At 44.6% G+C, this 20,763-nt stretch overlaps 1 protein-coding gene across 2 annotated transcripts in view; it reads right to left on the bottom strand.

Moving 5' to 3' along the window:
* LOC144817868 (urea transporter 2-like) overlaps positions 1 to 20,763 on the bottom strand; it is a 316,753-nt gene that overhangs the window by 15,971 nt on the left and 280,019 nt on the right. For both annotated transcript variants that reach the window (XM_078674742.1, XM_078674743.1), the window contains exons 6-7: positions 14,707 to 14,854; positions 10,666 to 10,800 (exon numbers count right to left, since the gene is read on the bottom strand). In XM_078674742.1, the coding sequence (XP_078530868.1) occupies positions 10,666 to 10,800; positions 14,707 to 14,854 (283 nt within the window). The remainder of the gene's footprint in view (positions 1 to 10,665; positions 10,801 to 14,706; positions 14,855 to 20,763) is intronic.

Here is a 20,763-nt window from a genome sequence, read left to right as displayed (position 1 = left end):
CGAATGGAGTGAGGGAAAGGGATTACAAGTAGAATTGGGAGGGGTATCCATTTTTTATTTTTAAGAACTCATGGTTGCATTGATTCACATCAAAAGAACGAGGCCTCCAAAGATTGCCGCTGACCGCGCGACACGCAGGGGAGCATGGGCGGGACAGCACCCTAGTCCCACACGACGGGCGAGCAGAGCTTGTAGCGCGCCAACCCCTTTGAGCCGCCCTCCTCGCCAACAGCCAATAGGGAGGGCTCACCTGGGGAAAGGGGCGTTCCTTGGAGTATAAAACAGGCCCAGCAACCATGCTCTGCCTCTTTGTCCCCGCGCCTGGTTTCCTAGGCTCTGCGCTGCATCTCCCCGTGTCGCCCGTCGTCTTCATCAGGTATGCGCCGCTCTCTTCCTTCCCCTGGCCCCGTCCCTGGTATGACCCAGGTCGCACAGGGGCCCTGTGGCTGGTGACCACGGGGGAGGAAGAGGTGGCCAGCGGTTGTGTACCGCTTGTTCAGAGTGTGCAGCACGTTAGGCGGGTGATGAGGTGCCGATTTAGGGCCAGGTGGATTGCACAATGCCCAGATGCCCATCCGGGTGGCAGTCCGATAGTAAGCTCCGCTACGCCTTCCCGGGCACTAGGATCCGACTAGGGACAGAATGGCCGGCATTGTGGGGGATCGCGGCAGAAGCCAGTAACAGGCACGCGGGGACCGCTATATGTATCTAAGTGGTATTCCCCGCGTCGGAAAAGCCGATGGTGCAAAGTTTGTAATGCCCCCCTTACGGAAAGCGCTCCGAAGCATTTAGGTGCCATAGTAGGCAAGGCGATGAGGTTAACAATGGCCTGGCTGGGTGGAAAATGCTACAGCGACATCTATGACTGGGCAACGGGGACCGCTGTAGTACCCGAGCGGGTTTCACTGTGCAAGAAAATGCGATGGTCCAAGGTGACAATGGCCGCTCACGGGAGGCGTCCTGAGGCCTTTAGGCGCCATAGCAGGCGTGGCGATGAGGGCAACAATGGCCGTGCATTGTGTGGCCAACTACAGCAACACGACGGTAGGGTGACCCGCGGGTCTTCAGTGACGTAACACCCCGGGGTTACATTTACAGCATTTAGGCAAGTTGTATAGCGCGGTCTTTAACGGAAGGCGTCTGAGCGCTCACGAGGATATTTAGCTGGGGCTTTACCCGTAAGGCTTAGGATGAACGGCGGGTGTTCAGTAACGTAACATCCAAGGGTTCTAGTTACCTCATTCGGCGGTTGTATAGCGTGGACTGTAGCATCCCAGGGTTCTAGCTACGTCAGTTAGGCAGTTATATAGCTAAGACTTTACCCGAATGCGTCAGGGCACTCGCAATGCCATACAGCTGGAACTTTACCTTGGCAGCCCACGAAAAGCGCCCGAGGCCTTGTTGGGTAACAACGGGTAACAACTGTTGAATGAGAGCAATTCAACAACTGCGGGTGAATCTATTTGGGCGCCAGGGGGGCAATATTAGTCTTTGTTAAGGCGGGCGGGGATAAGCAAACTCCCCCACGACCGAGCCAGCGGATTGCTGCCAGGTGGCGGGGCTGGCCGCGATCGCGCCCGGGATCCAAATCGGCCGCATGACCTAGCCAGCCCCAGGGGCATGTAAACTGCTCGATCTCTTACTGTAGAAAATCCAACGCTGCGTTAGTGCGGGAGAGAACGGGATTCTGAGACTTCCTTAATACACGTGTTCGCATCTAGGAATGGGGGTTCAACTTGTGTCAGGGGCCCCGTGGGACAACCGCGGGAAGCAGCGGTCCCTTCCCACTCATTTGTAAATAAAGGACGCACCTCAACCCGCAGCACCTTAACAACTGCATCTTGATCACACCGAAAAGCGTTGCAGGTCTCAGTGTGTTGTTCCTCTTTGTATGTCTGCCCCCCCCAGGGCAGTGGCAAGCCTGGGCCGTCCCAGTCGAGTCACCGGATCCCTTGAGTTGTCTGATGCCAAATGTTTGAAGGGGAGGGGGGAGAGCACGGGGATGGGACTGGTTCCCTTGTCCGCGATCCCTGTGCACGGAGCATCCGCCTCGGTCGGTTTGCCCCTTCGGGTGTCTGCTGGCTTGCCCGGCACCCTTTACCCTCACAACTGACACTGATTGCCACCTCCCCGTGGCCCGTTGCGGTGTCTTGGATTGCGAAAAAAAAAAAAAAAAAAAAAAAAAAAATCAGGCAGCGCTGACCCCCTCTCAGAGTACGCTTGTTAGAATGATAGATTAGTTGTAGCAGTGCGGGCTGGACATGTCCCGCTTAGCGCCTGCTTGCCCGCCATTCAGCAAGGGTCTATGCGGGAGGGCGGCGGCAGCTCCGCAGCTCCAGGTCTTCACCGATGAGGCAGTTATGTGATGACACAGTTAAACTGCACTATGAATGAAGGGCTGAGGTGGTTTGGATGGCCAGACACTGCTTTCATGTGGTGGGCTCCTAATGCAGCCCCAGTATATCACTAATTAGGTTCTGTGCAGCCCGTTGCATATGTCTCAGGCGCAACGGGTAGTATAAGCTGGCAGCGGGGTAGACTGTTCGTGCCACAATACAAGTTTATCTTGGCACCTGATCGTGCATTCGGGTGAACTGGTGATCGGGGAAAACTGCCTCGGGCATGGCAGCCATGCACAGAAGCCCGCCGCACAAGGGCAATGGCGCGGTTGCGGACATCTGGCCCCCCCCCCCTTTTTCACTTTCACTTTCGGCCGGGGCCATGCACAGGGTCACCCCGGAAAGGTAGAAGGTGGGTCTGGTAATGTCGTGACCTCTGCATCAGTTGGAAGTTAGACCCCGAGTACATTTGCCACTTAGCGAAACAGGTCTCTAAGAATTAGCAGCTGTTCTCCCACACGTCTCTTACAAGGTATATTATCATAGTTCAGTTTGGCAAGTTAACACGTCTTTGCTAACTCCTCAAAGAACTCGTGCAATAATCGAATAACAGACTGACAACTATTGGAACATATATTCAGTGAGCCAGTTAACGCTTTTGAAGAGATTTATCGCGATGTGTATATTTAACACCTTGTTTGCTGATCCTGCTAGTGAACAATGAGCATTATTCTAGGGCACATTTAACGTCATTGTCTACTGGGAAGGTTTCCAAAGTTTGGCCTTGCACCATTAAAACAGTTTTATGGAGATGTTTAATAGCATTGCAAACACCCTGCGGCTCTAGTTTTGGGGAAAAGTAGTTAGCCCCGTCTACATCAAACTCAGTGAAACTGGGTTCGTAACGGGCTACGATGCGATAAAAAAAAAAAAAACGCCTCACCGATGGAGCTTGCACCATCTCCTGTGTTAGTTATTTAGTTACGCTTGTTATATAGCGCAGACTTTACCCGCAGGGGTCAGAGCGCTTCACAACAGGAACAGGAATGGTCATGAGGAGAAGATCGCAAATGAGCATGTTACTAAAGCAAACGGTACATTACATGAAGCAATAGTGACGACTGTCCATGTATCGAGAGCAACCGAATGCAAGAGGTAGCAGTCGATACGGTACAGGAGGAAGAAAGTGACGTGCGCAGGTTTCACGAGCGTACAAAGTACAAATAGAGGTATAACACCACATTTCATGGCAGTTACTCTAGCACACGACACAACGGTGGCACTGGGGCAGGTACCAGAGCAGACTAGGACAATCAGTCAAGGCTTTGAGGCTCGCAGGAGGAAAGGCCGGGGATATAATAGCTAAAAAACTGCATAGACGGTGTGCCCCAGTGCTGCCTCGGTGAATTGCAGAGCAATTCATGTGCACTCCGAATACACAGCTGCATTTGCGTTAGTATGCAGTTCTTTGTGTTGGCCATTATGGGTCTGCTTATTTCAGCGTGATGTGTGAGCATATTACGTGCGCTTTGCGCAGGTGTCCGTTACAAGGCGAATAGTAGCATTGGGGTCATAGTATTTCGAGGCCCGTTGCGTTGTACTGGTGGCGGCTACGCGATCACGTTCAAGTCTTCGTGCAGAGCTGTGGGAGGACTGTTCTGCGTCGAGGGTTGAGTCTATCCCACCGGGTCTGCTGTGTACAGTGCAGAGGCATCGAGACTGAGCAATCTTTTGAGCTACACGCTTACAATGAAAACTGTTTTTCGGTATTGGGAATGAATTAGTTGACCGGGTTACCTCCTGGCACGTGATGCACAATGACGGCTTGCACGTGCGTAGCCGAGCAGAAGTTCATGCGCGACACATTGTTAGTGCTTGTGTGGCCATGTTATTTATGGATGCGTTCGTATGGCGCAGACGTTACCCAAAGGTGTCTGATGCGGACACATTTTGTAATTCGGAATACCGCGTCGGTATCAAATGAGCAACTGTTGTCTGGGTCGAGACCAGTGCTGGGAGACCTCATTTCATACTCACTACCTCCTTCTACCCAACTACCGGAATGAATGTGGTTGGTGTGCCAGTTAGCTTTTGAAGTGGCAGGTGTGCCTGTTAGCTTTTGAAGGGCATCGCCTGTGGATGCAGCGATAGTACAGTACATCAGCTGTATTAGAGCACCAAGCAGGATAGGATAGCAGGATATCTGGTTGTACTAGCAGGCACAGACAGGCTCAAACAAAGTTGGAATTATGGTCATATTGAGAATGTCGTTTAGGGCGCCAGTCGAAACAGCCCCTGAACTTGTTTCCATCAAGGAAGCAATACATGCCCGACAAGGCTTCGTGGTGAACAACTAAAATAGCTCACTGTCGCCAACTTTGGCTATCTGGCTATCAGCCCCTTACAGAGAAGGAATTTGTTGTAACACACATATATTCAAATATGATGGTAAAGATTCTGAACACCAAGTGCTCCAGCAGGCTGCACAGCCCCTTTCCTGGCTCTCACTATAAAAATCGATTATGCAATACATGGTCGATAAGCACGTCATCCTGAATTTGCTCGAGGTCAACTTTTGTTCATTTAATCAATTATGCGTTTTTTTATTTAGCACGGACGTTACCCGAAGGCACGAGCTCTTCACAATAAGTACAAGAAATGACAGGTAATAATCGTACAGTGCATTGCAGAAGGGATAAGTGATAAGTGTGCAGGTTGCAAGAGAGACAAAGTACAATTGGAGGTAAAATACTGCAACATGGGCTAGACACTCAGGCCTAGAACAAACGTAATGTAGGCGATGGTGGCACTTGTGCAAGCGGCAAAGGCAAACAACGGTTACAAGGGAAGATACAGTATAATTAGAGGTGAAATACTGCAATACAACAGAGAACTGGGAATGACGTTGAAGGTTAGGGCATATGCTAGTTGTGCCCTAAACAATCTCAAATAACGATCTTGCAGTGATTTGCCAGGACATTCACTGTCATGATTAGTACAGCACTGTACATGACTTTCATAAGCCCACCACCTTCTTGTATAAAGATCACTGGTTTGCCAGTATCAGCAGATACAATAATGCAAATAGTCACCTGCAGATCCCCTGTATAATATGTCCGGGCAAAAACAACTAACCGCCAAGGAATCTCTGTAAGAGGTGGGCCTTTTTTAACTAAGGGCGTGGCCTAAGAACCGTATCTACGCAATCCCCATTAGAGGTGCGGCTTATGTAACTAAGGGCGTGTCTACGCAATCCTCATTAGAGGTGCGGCTTATGTAACTAAGGGCGTGTCGTAACTAAGGGCGTGTCCTAAGAACTGTTCTAAGAAATCTCCATAGTGGTGTGGTGAAGGGGACTATGATAGAGGTGCACGAAACAGCGTCAGAAAGTAGCTAGGTGGGTGGGGGCTCTGTCATCGACGGGGGCCTCCTCCAGAGCTGTGGCGGAGTACAGGGCGATCTGGAAGCAGATGGACAGTAGGGGTACCTCTGCGCCAGAAGGATACAGTCTAAACACCTCTGCCTGGCACAGTAAGGGTGCCTGAGCCAAGAACCTGGAGCCGAGGGGGTTCCAGGAAACAGCGTCGGCGCCCCGTAAGTCCTTCGGGCGGTCGGGGGGCCTGAACCAACCGGGGGTGTGCCTCATCGTTCCGCCCTGACAGGGGGGGCGGGGTGTAACGAAATAAAATGGTAATTTACTGCACCGTCAGAGCATCGACTCGCCGTGCAAGATGGCTCCTTAGGCATGCGGGTCAGCAAGGGGCTGCCGCATTGGATCGCCTGTAAGATGACCCACCTATCAGCTACCTGTTGTACGAAATAAACCTGCAACAGTGCTTTCCCACAAATATGTCTCGTGAGTTTTCCTTGGTATATAAGTGTTAATGTGCGCAGAGCGGAGCGAGCGCTGGCGGTGTGGGCACTATGCCGCTGACCGTGCGACACGCAGGGGAGCATGGGCGGGACAGCGCCCTAGTCCCACACGACGGGCGAGCAGAGCTTGTAGCGCGCCAACCCCTTTGAGCCGCCCTCCTCGCCAACAGCCAATAGGGAGGGCTCACCTGGGGAAAGGGGCGTTCCTTGGAGTATAAAACAGGCCCAGCAACCATGCTCGGCCTCTTTGTCCCCGCGCCTGGTTTCCTAGGCTCTGCGCTGATCCCACCCTGAACCCTGACCCAGCTGCAGAGCGGCGGGCGAAAGTTGTGAATTTGTTAATGGTCATGTTTTGTGTTGCAGGCGGAGTCACAGGGCGATCTGGAAGCAGATGGACAGTAGGGGTACCTCTGCGGCAGAAGGATACAGTCTAAATACCTCTGCCTGGCACAGTAAGGGTGCCTGAGCCAAGAACCTGGAGCCGAGGGGGTTCCAGGAAACAGCGTCGGCGCCCCGTTAGTCCTTCAGGCGGTCGGGGGGCCTGAACCGACCGGGGGTGTGCCTCATCGCTCCGCCCTGACAGGGGGGGCGGGGTGTAACGAAATAAAATGGTAATTTACTGCACCGTCAGAGCATCGACTCGCCGTGCAAGATGGCTCCTTAGGCATGCGGGTCAGCGAGGGGCTGCCGCATTGGATCGCCTGTAAGATGACCCACCTATCAGCTACCTGTTGTACGAAATAAACCTGCAACAGTGCTTTCCCACAAATATGTCTCATGAGTTTTCCTTGGTATATAAGTGTTAATGTGCGCAGAGCGGAGCGAGCGCTGGCGGTGTGGGCACTATGAGCTTAAGTCTAAGGCAAGCGAAAGATAAAATGTGACAGTTTGGTCTTGCAATGTGCTACAGTAATCATTTTCAGTCTTAATGAGCGGAAATGAGACTCTGCTCTGTCATGTGTTTCCCAATCAGTCCGTCATGTTTTTATTCACCAGTAAGCAGCACGTTTCGTTCTGGGGCTTCTTGTTTGGCTGATAGTGCTGTGCTTAATTTGCCAATATATGAAAGTGAACAATGGGTTTCTCAAAAGGCCACAGCCGTTCATGAATGTCAGGTTTGCTGAATGCCATGGCGGAGACACGATCCACTCAATACCTCTTTCTCCCACCACCACCGCCTCTCTATTTAATTCTTGAAGATTCTTTTTCATTCCTACTTTCAGCTTTGCCATTGCTTTTCTATTTGTAATTCCTTCTCCTTCCCACCATTGTGTTTAGTTTTCTGCTGCTCTTGATCAAAAGTATGAGCAAGAAAAGTATGTGCTGGTGGATCCCACCTGCAACCACCTGCTAAAATGAGGTGCTGTTGATGCAACCATGGACCCAAGGTTTGACCCAAGGTTTCAGGCCAGCAATAACAAACAAGGACTGTAAAAAAAACACACACAAAAAACACATTTGCCACTATGCTACTTTGAGTATATTTTGCTGAAAGCTAGTTACTACCCGTTGCAAATAATATTTTATTTGCTGTATCAACTGCATGCTCTTCCCATGCTTCACTTTGTCTTTGTGCATTGTCATCTTGCGGTCCTCGTGCCCCAGCAGGATCAGTAGGCAGAAGCATGAATTACTACTCCCTTTTTAACCCATGCTGCTTGTATGTTTGAGGAGGGTTGCACAGCAGCTGACTGGATTGCAACAGACTAGTGAGCGAAGCATACTTTAAAGCTTCCTGTACTGCAGTGGTCTTCAGAATTTTAATGCGCATCTCATCATTTTTCACATTTATTTTATTAAATTGTATCCATTAAAAGTATCCACAGTGTGTGGCTGGGGGATTTGAAGAATAATTGGAGTGCCTTCCCTTTTGACACAAACTCTCAGCTAGGATATAAATGACGAAAGAGGTTAGTGATGGGCCATTACAGAGCATAATACTTCTTTTGGCCAGAGCCTGGAGCCACCTCTGGGATCACCCGAGGCCCCCCTTGGGGGGGATGAGGGGCTGCGCACCAGTTTGAATACCCCAGCTGTAGAGAATTTGTTCAATGACTTTCAGGTGTCCTTGCACTGCTGCCTGACAACATATGGCCGATTTACTAAGTTTATGTGCATTGCAGCACTGATTTCCGCATCGGTCTGGTGGGGGCACAGAGTCACGTTTACTAAAAACAGCCTGATGTTGAGCTCTTTCCCTGCAGAAACAGGCTGCCTAACTCCACACACAACCTTTGCACCATGTGTTTCAGGAGGTCTAGCACTGCTTTTGTACTGAAAGTACTAGTTCCAAAGTCTAGATTTTTTTATAACATTGCACGCATGGGTTCTGTACAGTGCATCACACATGGATGGAATGGGTAAATTATTTGGAGAAATAAGGACATTTCTTCAGCTTTGCACCTGCTTCAAGAAAGTGTTGCTTTTTGATGCAAAACCCGGTTTCACAATTTTCGATTCTGTCAAAAACAATGGATGTTTGTGCTGCTACACCCAAGCCCCCCTCCCTGTAACTCCCCTTTGAGGCAAAGATATCCAACGCGGCTCAACTTGCACCAAGGTAAAGGCACCCTTACAGTGCAAAAGACAATTTGCGCTTGAAAGTAAATCTCCTTCCAAGACTATGTGGTGTTGCATCCTACGTAAACCTAACCTAGCCCTACTTTTCCGTTTAAGACTAGTTAACCATGCTCTGCTTTTCCTTCTGCAAAGCGTCCTATATAAGCGAGTGAAGCTTGCTAGGTCTCTATCAGATCTTCACTTAGAATGAGGCACTGCTGCTTTCAGTGCAAGGGAAGCTTGACTGATACTGCGTCTGTCTACGGTTGTGTGGGTGAACGGCACTTTCTTTGTTGCTGCACATGCTGTAACCGTGGGTCAAGTAAAGCTTACACTACTACTGTCAGAACTCGAGGAACTGACCTAGTCAACTTTTGTAGTAGAGAAATTGCGTAGTTTGCCTCCATTTGATCAGATTTCTGGTGGATGGGAAAAGACATCACAGTCTCTTCCAGGACCATAACACGCATGTTGGAGTAATCCAAAAGGTGCCTTTTCAGAATTGTAAGGATGAGACCTGTTAAGGCAATTCATTTGCAAATATGCTATCTAATGCCGTCAATGGCCAGATTTTCTACTTACAAAATGTGAAAGGGTTGAGGAAACCTCTTCATTTGGGTAAAACCTGTTCACTACACTAATTTGTGTGAAAAACCTACAGGGATTTTGAACACGTTTGCACATTAGCCTCGAAGGACATTTTATTGGATGGTGATTGATGCCTGGGAGTTATGTCGGGGAGGTGTACATTTTGTGATGGAAAAGAGGCCTGCCCACTGCTACCAACCTTTGAAGGAATCTTCAGCTCGCTCTGCTGCCAAGGACCAGAAATGCAACCTTCATATTGTGGCATTAATATTTGGGGTGGCCTTAACATTTGGGGTGGCATTAACATTGGGGTGGCATGGGAGGAGGAGGTGCGGTAGCTGAAGAGTGTTGGGAGGTTTGGGTGGTTGGCAATTAACCCAATCTGCCAAGCTTGTGGTCGAAGCAGCTCAGAACTAAAGGGCACTTGAACTGCTTAGCTCTGCAGGGTGCCACCCTGGGTGCCCTCACAAGTCAGGGCGTGCTGTATTATTGCCAGTTCTAGTTAGTTTGCCCACTCGTGTGCCTTATACGACCGACCTAGGTTTTAAATTGTTGACTGCGAACCCGTAAACCTCTAATCTTGGCTTCCCCTGACCCCAAAACTGTGTGATCTTGGGCTTATCCTTTTGTGGTATGCTGTCCCGGTTCCATCACCTGTCAAAACCGACAGCGTTTAGAAACTGGTTAATCTTCGATATGAAGTGCTATATTAAAAAATATTTGTAATGCAATAGGTCTCGTAATTTAATGCAAGACCTATGGCATTGCCAACAAGCGGCAGCCATTCTCCTGGCTCAATAAAGAAAAAAAAGGACATGTACCGTGTAACAACCAAGTAAAGGGGCCTGTAGCCATGAGAGGATGCAAATGACGACATGAACGTACTAAAGAGGGAATAACAAGCCTATTAAGGAATCAAACTCCAGCATTTAGAAAGGACAAAAACACAAGCCAATGAAAAATATGGGTGGGGCTTCTTCTCCATATTCTGCCTACAGATCGCCAGAGCTGCGCTTGCACACTGGCTCAGACTCGACCTAAAAAATAGGAGCCCAAAACCTAGAATAATGGTTTGAAAATGCTCAAGCAAATGATTGTTCACCTAAGAATGCAAGTTGCACTTCATCAATCAGGCCCAATAAAATTTACATAGATTGCTGATGTCCCCCAACTCTGGGCGTCCATTGGACAGTCGACCTCAGTGAGGTTGATGAGGAACTCTTGCTGCCCACAGTTTCCCCACTAGCACTATAGACTTTCAAACCTCAAGGCAAAATCAGGATATTATTACTAAAATGCCACATACCACCGAGAACTGCCAGCAAATGAGTCTGCCAGGTAAGAGCATAAAACAGTCCTCCAACTGCAATGCATGCCAGGGCAGGATTGAAGCCCCACAATCCAGTGTATATAGTCTTGAAAGGTGCTGCGAGACTTAAACCTGGAAAGAAAGAAGGTGGCTCAAGTCAAACAGTCATCATAACTTCAAGTCACTGTAAGCTCTAAGCTTTGCAAGCATTAACTGTGCCTAGTTGGCTCTTTAAAATTTTAGCACATATCAAGATCTGCAGGTACATTTACAGAAAGTTACACGCCTGATACACCAATACCAAGTAATTCTCTAAAGCAACATTTTATGCTGGTAAATTAATAGAAGGCTTGCATGGTACATGTGTCCAATAGATTTTTTGTGGCTATGAAACTGATACTGCCTTAAGAGCCAGGAATTAGTCCAATGCAATTAGACATTTAATTTAAAAGGATTCAGAATTTTCAGTTACTATCAGCCTGGAGGTGCACGTTTAGTTGCTTCGGTTTGGAAAAGAAGACCTGGGTACCTCATTTATAATTTGATGAGCCCCCAAGTAAGTCAAAAGTGCTTCTGCTCTATGAAAACTGAGGGTACCCTGCTTTAAAGCCAAGAGAAGTTATGTATTTACCACGGCAAAGTGTCCACTGGCTCAGCTAGGGTAAACCTGACATTGCAGCCTGTCTGCCAAAGGGCAATCAGGCTGCTGAGTGTTGTCCTGCCTCTTGAAGGTGGGATGACCATTATTTGTTTTCCATTCACACGTCCTCCAAGCCTTCCATGGCAGACTCCGGCAGGAGGTCAAGCAATTTCTTGTTTTGTATTTAGAAAAACTCCTGGTTTCGGGATTTTGAAAAACAAAATGTTTTTCACTTTAAATATGGTGCCTGCTCTGCAAACATTCAGTGCAGTCAAAGAAGCCACTGCACCAGTGGCCCACTTCGCAGCAGAGATTGAGCCCAGAAGAGTTCAAGTTATGATGGTGCTTCTCTTGGGCGGCAAAGTCCATGGTCTCTTCTACACTGGCAGCTAGGATCTAAATGAACTGCCCCACATTCCTATAGCTGATTTTAAAGGACTAATAAAAAGGTTGCACCAGGAAAAGTAAATGTACAGCAATAGAAAAGAGAGTACACTCTATTAAATTAACAAGACCTTATCTACTTTTAGCGTTTTACTGAATTCTATATTACAAATCGATAACCTAATCAAACACCTAAATACCAGAGTCAACATAATGTAAAGATAGTCACATTCTTTGAGAGGTCTATTGAAGCAGAGTCAGCTGACTACTTGACCATCAGTGACTACCCACTAGTGAAAGAAGGCACATATGAACAGCAATGATAGGAAACAATACACAGTCCTGAATCCAAAAAAAGACCCAGATCTATCAATTATTTTACTATGTGGTAGATCAAATTCACCTTGTGTCTTTAATCTCCCTTCTCAGAAAATACATATAGGCAGTACAATTAGACCATTAGACCGGTGAAAGAATGCATTTAACAGCCTAAATCCTACAATTTCCCCAAAAATCTTGAAATACCCATTAGCACATCTCTTCAGTCAGAAGCACAATGATGATGCAAACCTATTATGCTACGTCACCATAGACACTAAAAACATCAGCGGAGGTAACAGAACACTTACCTTTTCAAATTAGAATCCAAAGATTTTAGAAACATACTACCTGAGTGGGCTAAATTCAGATGAAGAATTGAATATATATTTAAAGTGGATAAGTAAATTGATTCTCAATTCCTGCTGAGTAGTACACTTTACATTCATACCCTATCTATGGATGAATGCCTTCTTTCAAATGTTCTTTACAAAGGAATTCGTTGCATTGCCGAGTACTCCAAAGATTCATTATAGAGTATTTAGCAAGCACTTTATCTTTCTCAGCTTTTTTTATTAGGTTTAATAGCATAAGTGAATCCTTGCTGCTCTCAGAAGAGATTCATTAGTTCAATAGGGTTTTCAACATTAGTTTCCAACACTAGATTTGTCCATTGATGACTTATATAGGTAATTAAAGGTGAATATTGGTTTTTATCTTTCGTTCTTAAGAACTGTCTCAAGTACAGATAGATCATTTTCAATACTTGCTAATCTCAACTGATAGTTACACGTGAATAATGCATGAAATACACTCCCCTGTGGTCCAGAAACAGTTTTCTGTTATCTACAAAAGGATGATAAGCAAGGCGATATGGGGCATTGATAAATCCAGCTCTGCATTTTATGATTAACGTTTTTATGCTCCTCTCAAATTATGAGATTTAGTAATGGTTTACACTAGATTGGATAATCAAATCTGCATTGTTTAAATTAATTATAGCCCAAGCTCCCATTATATGATTCCTTAATGAGAAGAGTCTTCTAAAATCATATGCATCAGTATACAGGGAAACATCCTTTACATCGCAACTTTTACAACGCACTACCATTACGACACAACTTTTACAATGCAAGTCATTACAACGAATTGCGCTGGAGGGCGCTCTAGGATAGGGAATAGTTTAATTACTATCCAACACCTTCCCTACTATCCACGGGGACTGGAGTTGGAATAGTAAATTAAACTATTCACTATCCAGCACCCCCCAACGCAAGTCGTTTTAACGACTTGCGTTGTAAAACCTGCGTCGTAATGGCATGCGTTGTAAAAGCATGCGTTGTAACGTCATACAGTATACACATTGAAGCTTCATTTTGTATATGCTACCAGGACTGCTCATATTGATGGTTCTATATTTGTATACCACTTTATCGTACAGGTTATTTAGTAAGGATGTAACATTGAAAATAGGAGATATTTAAAAAAAAAGTTGTTCAGTGTATCAGATGCTGTTTGTATAACACTCCTTGTATTTATTAGCGGTGAATGAAATGATGTACCAAGCTTTTAATTTTGACAAATACATTAGTATTGCAAAATAAAGGAAAAAACGTCAGATTTGTCTTTGCTTGCAAAGTGAACGCACATTGAGTGGGTCTATCTTTACAAATGAACTCATAAGCTGTTTTTCTATTGTTTATGTTATTTGGTACTCTTGGTTCAATGAAGGTTTGTTCAAACAAAAACATGTTAAGTTACATCAAACTATTTAGCCACCTAATAGAACTCTCCACCAAGCCTCTCCAAATACAGCCTAATTTGCAACATTTTTTTCACCTGGCCAGTGTACCATACTCACCACAAGCTCTAAAAGATTGGTAAAATAAATCGGAGGAGTGGCTTTGAATGCATTATTTGGATGGAATATTACAGCTCCTAAGAGCTCGGTCATCTTTACTCTTAAATGACAGATATTTAACGGTCTAGAAAAACATACATTTTCCAGACATCTGAAATCGTAGAGGACAGACTCAACCAAGGAAGGCTGGAATAGACTAGAATACCCCAGTCAGTCCTCCACAAGCAATAGGCCTAAACCCATTCCAAGTTATTAAGCTTTTCTTACTTGTGACCCCAGTCATTAGCGTTTAAAATAACCATGTTCCATTTACACTACGGAAATACATGAAGGTCTTTAGGTCATAACAGCAGTGCATACATGGGGCTGTATAAATCATGAAAGCAACACAAATATTCGCCAAATCGGGCAACGTTTACACAATTTTTTCATCTAGGTTAAGCATATTGCTTCAGTACCTCCCCAATATCAGCTTAAGGATTCTGGCGAACCTAGGCATTAAGTTTTAGATCCCTGTAGCAAACAATTTTGAATTTTATTACCCAATTCCTACTAATTCAAACCCACATGATGCCAAATATTACAACATTATATGTTAAACTTTAACAGAGTCTGACAAAAAATTTGAAAAAGGTCCTGCCTAGGACTTCAAATCTCTTTAAAGTGATAAAGCAGTAGATGACAGAGTTAGAGGTAGGCAGAGAGGGAGAGCAGTTTAGAAAGAGAAAAGAATAGACAGATCAAATGGAGAGAAGGTTCACTTTCCCAAGTGGTCCCTTGGAAGGTAGGAGCCCTGGGCAATTGCCCACTTTACCATTGCCTTAAAACTTTGTACCTGCCAACATTCCAATTGTTGATCCAATAGCTGCATGCAAACAGATCATTGGAGAAGATATGAAGAGAGCAACCAGGAAGATTACACCAGTCCATGCATTGTCACACCCATATACCTGCCCAATTCCGACCGGAATAGCTTTCAGCAGCTGAAAGAACAAATAGTGGCATATTGAGCTTGCTTTATTTCATAAACTAAAATGCTTTTTAAAATATTTCTATGATAAAAACATAATATTAATACATTTCAAAACATACAAACATGTTTAAAACTGTATACCACAATCTAATTCAGATCTCCGTATTTGCAGTTTACATTAGGACATTGTTTTCTCAAGAATAGGGTCGGGAACAGTAAAGTGCATCCACGATGGCAGGTGTTCAAGACAATTATAATGCAGTGAATTAGTAATAACGAATACAATGAATATTTATATCACTAGTTGCATAACGTGAAAACAAATATAAACCACACTGTATTACCCAAAAGGATACCCTCACCAAGCAATACCATTTCTCGAATGTAAGATAATAACTATATATATATTCACTGAAAAAAACATAGGTTTCAGGCCTTATATAGTTAGGAATTAGCATTTAAAAAACCTTGCAAATTCACTGAAAAAACCATAGGTTTCAGGCCTTATATAGTTAGGAATTAGCATTTAAAAAACCTTGCAAATTCACTGAAAAAACCATAGGTTTCAGGCCTTATATAGTTAGGAATTAGCATTTAAAAAACCTTTGAAATTCACTGAAAAAACCATAGGTTTCAGGCCTTATATAGTTAGGAATTAGCTTTTAAAAAACCTTTGAAGTTCACAAAAAAAACTATAAGTTTTAGGGGTGTTATAGTTAGCTGGATATTTCCCTCATACAAAACCATTGAAATTGCTCCTATATAGTTAGTTGTACTAACTATATTTCCCGCACCCGTAATCCACTGCTGATGATGTCACATATTAGATCATTCATGACATGGTCAGTGACATCACTGATGACATCTCAAATGACATCACTCAGTAGCGATATCCAAAGGTACTGCTGATGGTAGTGTGAGACAGACGTCCAACACGCATTCATCTCCGTATAGCAGGCATCGTAGAACAGGTAGGATGCAATTTTGCCAGATTGGTCTGAATGAAAGAAACCATGTGGTATTCAGATCTCTTAGCCGAGCTAAACCGAGTACTTTAGTTATTCTTTCTTGGCATCTCATCGCCAGGATCGTTTTTTCCATGGTAGCCTGAGTTTTGTTTGTGGCTGGATTTGCCATATCGGAGCAGAAGGAACAAAAATAAAATTCCTGCTACGAGTCCCAAGATGAGAGGCAGGCCGCCAAACACAGAGTGCACGAAATTCAGGAAGATGCTCAGGACTGCTTCAAATGGTGCTAATAGTCCCGAAAAAATTGTCAAATACATGTGCGATGCCACTGGTATCAGACATGTTTAAAATTAGACCTAACATTTCTGCGAAATGCACAGGGCAATGTATTGATAATAATGCATGTATCTCTGCCGCTGTCCTTGCAACTTGCAGATCATACGTCTCTTTGGACGAGGTTAAAGGCCCAGTTGTTTGTAAAAGAATGGATTTCATTCTGCTTAAAGTATCAATTCGAATAGAAGAGATATTCAGAGAAGGCCATATCATTGCCTCCTTGTCTAGTTTGTTGTTTGGATACAATACTTGCATACAGCAAGTGACCATGGAAGTTACACTGACAAGATAGGCCCTTCCTGGCACCATGCCACAACAGCTGCGGTCACTTATTATAATGTAACTGCCGTTGGAAAGTTGTCTGAAAAAAGGCTCTATCTGTGTAGCCTGGGTGCCGTGCAGGTGGCATGAAAGGTTATTTGATGAACCCCCGCAGGCTCCATGCAAGTTAATTCCTTGACACAGAAGAGTGCCGCTTAGTGAATTTTTACAGTTATTACCACTAAGAAACACCTCTTTTTTCCCCTCACTGTAACATTTATGTGTATAAGGTAGATTCCAGGTCAACTTGATGTAACCTTTACCCAACCTTTCATACAGGCCTGCTGGTATATGCTTTTGGCAATATTGGAACTGAAAAGTTGTAATCGGAATTGTAATTGTGCCATGTACTATCCATTCAATGACGGGTCTTTTGGAGACTGTCAATGGCAATTTTTCAAGTTTTTCAACGTTCAGCACCGTATAGTCTGCTCCTTTTTGTGCCAAAGAGATTTGTTTATCAGTAAGGTTAAAGATAGAAAATAATGACGTTGTGTTGATTAGACGCCATGGCATGTAGCCTGAACGGAGGTTTTGCAACGTCCAGCCTAACTGTACAATAGAACGTAATTGGGACTGGCCATGTTGTAACATTAGCATATCCTGTTCTATTATATCAATAGCAGATGATACAATGCTGTCCAGTGAAAAAATTCTGGGGGACAGAGTCGTTAGCCCATTGTCCACTACAGACAGTTATTTTTCCAAATTAATACGATCAATTTCTCGTATTTGTTCTGCAGTTTCAATTTGCGTTACTTTCCAAGCTTCGTTGTAAGCAGCTTATATACCGGCGTATATGAAACATTTTTGACGCTGTTTGCGAGGTCCCAATATGAAATCTCGCAAGTCAGCACCTTCTTTAGGTTAAGTCAAGTGTTGCTTAATTTCACTCAGTGTGGATTTCTGTAGCCATTCGAGGCATAGTTTCCCTACACTGTATGTTGTAATTATCCCTGGATGTTGTCTCTGGGAATACCATGGGTCTGGCCTGTTCTGTTTGAACCCCTGTTTTTTATTCAGGAATCTATCTTGACAGTTATTAATGTCTGTGGGCCAGATCAACCATTTTCTCCAATCAGGATTAGTTCTGTTTAGTTTTAAAATATGGGATACGTCTATTTCCGCATCTGTAGAGCTATTACTATCAGGTATGGGCTTTGGTATAGACGGTTTGTTTAAGTCCTTTATCTTGGCTAGGCCAAGACAGGTTGTTTGTTGAATGGTGTCATTCAGGAACATTATTTATTCTGGGATCATGCAGGCTCTAAATAATGATTCTAGACCTTGTACCTGCCAATCTTTTGTACCCCAAATGGTTTTTGTTTCAATGTTGTTTTTCCAAAATTCAAAACCAAATGTAGACATTTTTTCATAGAATTTTGTGGAATATATCGATTTAGTGTTAGTCAATATGTTTTTCATTCCTGTCTTATTTAACATTTTAAAATAAAACGTTTCTGGATCAGTGATGTTAAACCCTGAGAAGTATGGGAATTCCTCATAAAATGTTTTCGATCTGCCTTTTGGCGGTGTTGGACAATGTTCCCATTGATTATAAGTAAAAACATTTCTAGGATTAGCAGATTTATGCAAATAGTGATGCCCATAATGATTAAAGAAATACATTTCTTCATACTTCTAAATAATCATGTTCTGTAAATTTTGCTGACATTTCTAAATCTGACATCATATTATTAATATTTTCAAAGTCCCAATCATCAGAGAAATTACTTGGTGATAAAAAGTCACTTAATGAAACCTTGAACTGATGTGGATATCTCAAAAGCTCAACCGGGCCATATATGTCGTAATCAGTAGTGTCCCGTGCTACACCACCAGGTATAGGAATGGCTGTGATGTTTACGGATGATAGTCCTCTTTTTTCAATGTGAGAAGATCTGTGAGGCTTTAGGACCAAGTTGATGTTCTGACTTGCTGTGTCCATACTATATTTTCCTTCAATCATTCTTCCCAAGCTTAAAACCAAAATGAGCCAGAGTAGGAGGAAAGGTACACCTAAAACAATCCATAATTCAATCCATGGTGAAATCAGATTTGTTTCTTTGAGTTGATGAAAGAGTTCAGTCATTTTTTCTTTGAAAGTTTTAGTTGCTGGCGTTTCTTCATGTTCACTTGGATCTTCAGAAAAGTCATCGAAATTGATGAAGTAGCCAGATGCAGTTCTGTCAGTTGTTGGAATAGCTTCCGGATTTTCATTAATCTTTGCATTTGTGTAGTCAGAGGCTACATCATTGTAGATTGGTGTTTCTTGACGAACTGTTGCAATTTGGGGTTCAAGAGGCACAAGTTCCATGGCTTTGTTGCATAGTCCTTTTTTATTCACTGCAGGTTTATCAAATGTGATTAGTCTCTCAGTTTGAACCTCTTGGATTGTAGCCAGGTTTGGTCTTCTGCTACTTCTTGGGAGTCCACTGGGCCACATTGGCCACATTGGCCACATGATTGTGGTTTTACCAAGTCGATTGATACAACTCTGTTCTCCTTTTTACCAGCAAGGGGCGGTAGTACTACAGATCTTGTTCCGCTGATAGCCAAGACAGGTACTGCTTTTCTGTAAGAAGACCCAAATTCCTTCTTCACCGCGATCTTTTCCCTGACCAGATCCCCAATCTTTGGAATCCAGACAGGTCTTGCTGGGACAGGTGGTTTTTCTTCAGTGGCCGTTGGCTTTAGCTTTGTGTTACTTAGACTTCTTCTTGTTTCATTTAAGTCCTGTAAAACAGCCAAACGATCTTTGATATCAAAGGTTTTTTGTTCTACCACTGAAGCCTATCAATCAAGGTCTTCGATTAGCATTCTAGTACCAAACAATAGTTCATACGGAGTGATTCCCCCCAGAGAATTCAAAAAGGGGGGTGGTGATGAACAGAGTGTCTGAATTAAGCAGACCACTCTTACCCAGTCCAAAGATCAGGGCTTGATCCATCACCGTTTTTAGCTCACTGCACCATCCCAGCTCAGAACCTGGCTACATGCAAATTAGTCTGTTCCTGTCCCAGTGCATGATGGGAACAGGGCAAACCAAACTACCAAGCCAATTCTTATACTGGGAAGGAAACAAGCTTCCGGGGACCGGTTTCTGGCATTTCAGCTGTCGTCGGCCTGGCTTGCTTGAATCCTGATGGTGCAATGAGCAAGGGACTCACATCTGAGTATACCCTTCCATGCTTATGGTGGACAAAATGATTCAAAAAGGGGGGTGGTGATGAACAGAGTGTCTGAAGCTTGTTTCCTTTCCAGTAAAGAATTGGCTTGGTAGTTTGGTCTGCCCTGTTCCCATGATGCACTGGGCCAGGGACAGACTAATTTGCATATAGCCAGGTTCTGAGCTGGGATGGTGCAGTGAGCTAAAAAACGGTGATGGATCAAGTCCTGATCTTTTGACTGGGTAGGAGTGTTCTGCTTAATTCAGATACTCTGTCCATCACCACCCCCTTTTGTGAATCGTTTTGGCCACTATAGAAGTGGAAGGGTATGCTCAGACATGAGTCCCTTGCTCACTGCACCATCAGGATTCAAGCAAGCCGGGCCGAAGACGGCTGAAATGCCAGAAACCGGTCCCCAGAAGCTTGTTTCCTTTCCAGTAAAGAATTGGCTTGGTAGTTTGGTCTGCCCTGTTTCCATGATGCACTGGGCCAGGGACAGACTAATTTGCATATAGCCAGGTTCTGAGCTGGGATGGTGCAGTGAGCTAAAAAACGGTGATGGATCAAGCCCTGATCTTTTGACTGGGTAGGAGTGTTCTGCTTAATTCAGATACTCAGTCCATCACCACCCCCTTTTGTGAATCCCAGAGAATTTCTTGGCAGATTATTAAGACTACGTTGGACACTTGTTAGATGTTTGACCCACCCGTCACCCGAACCTAATACCCTCGCTGTTATAGATTGCTTTATGTCACGTTTTTGTCTCTCCACTACCGCATTTCCCTCGGGATGGAATGGACTAGAGTTCCGCAATGCAATGCCCAAGCTGGCAATGGCCTCCTTGTAAGCTCGAGAGCTAAACGCAGGACCCTGGTCAGAATGTAGCATGCCAATTGCGTATGTGTCGATAAAGACTCACAAATCTTTTATAACAGTTCTGGCGTCAGCCGAGCGCTGGGGCCTCATCTAAATGAATCTTGTCTTAATAATTATGGGATCGCATTTTTCTGTCTGGATGTCTGCGTATAGATAGCCTAATGCTGTCTAATAGAGGTGTCCGGGCTGGTGTCTGGTCCGGTTCACAACTGCGATCTCTGTTGCAGTCCTGACAATTCATTGCAAAG

This window comes from Lissotriton helveticus, chromosome 2_1 (genome assembly GCF_964261635.1).
Source record: "Lissotriton helveticus chromosome 2_1, aLisHel1.1, whole genome shotgun sequence".
NCBI lineage: Eukaryota > Metazoa > Chordata > Amphibia > Caudata > Salamandridae > Lissotriton > Lissotriton helveticus.
This window is presented reverse-complemented; position numbering and strand designations above follow the sequence as displayed.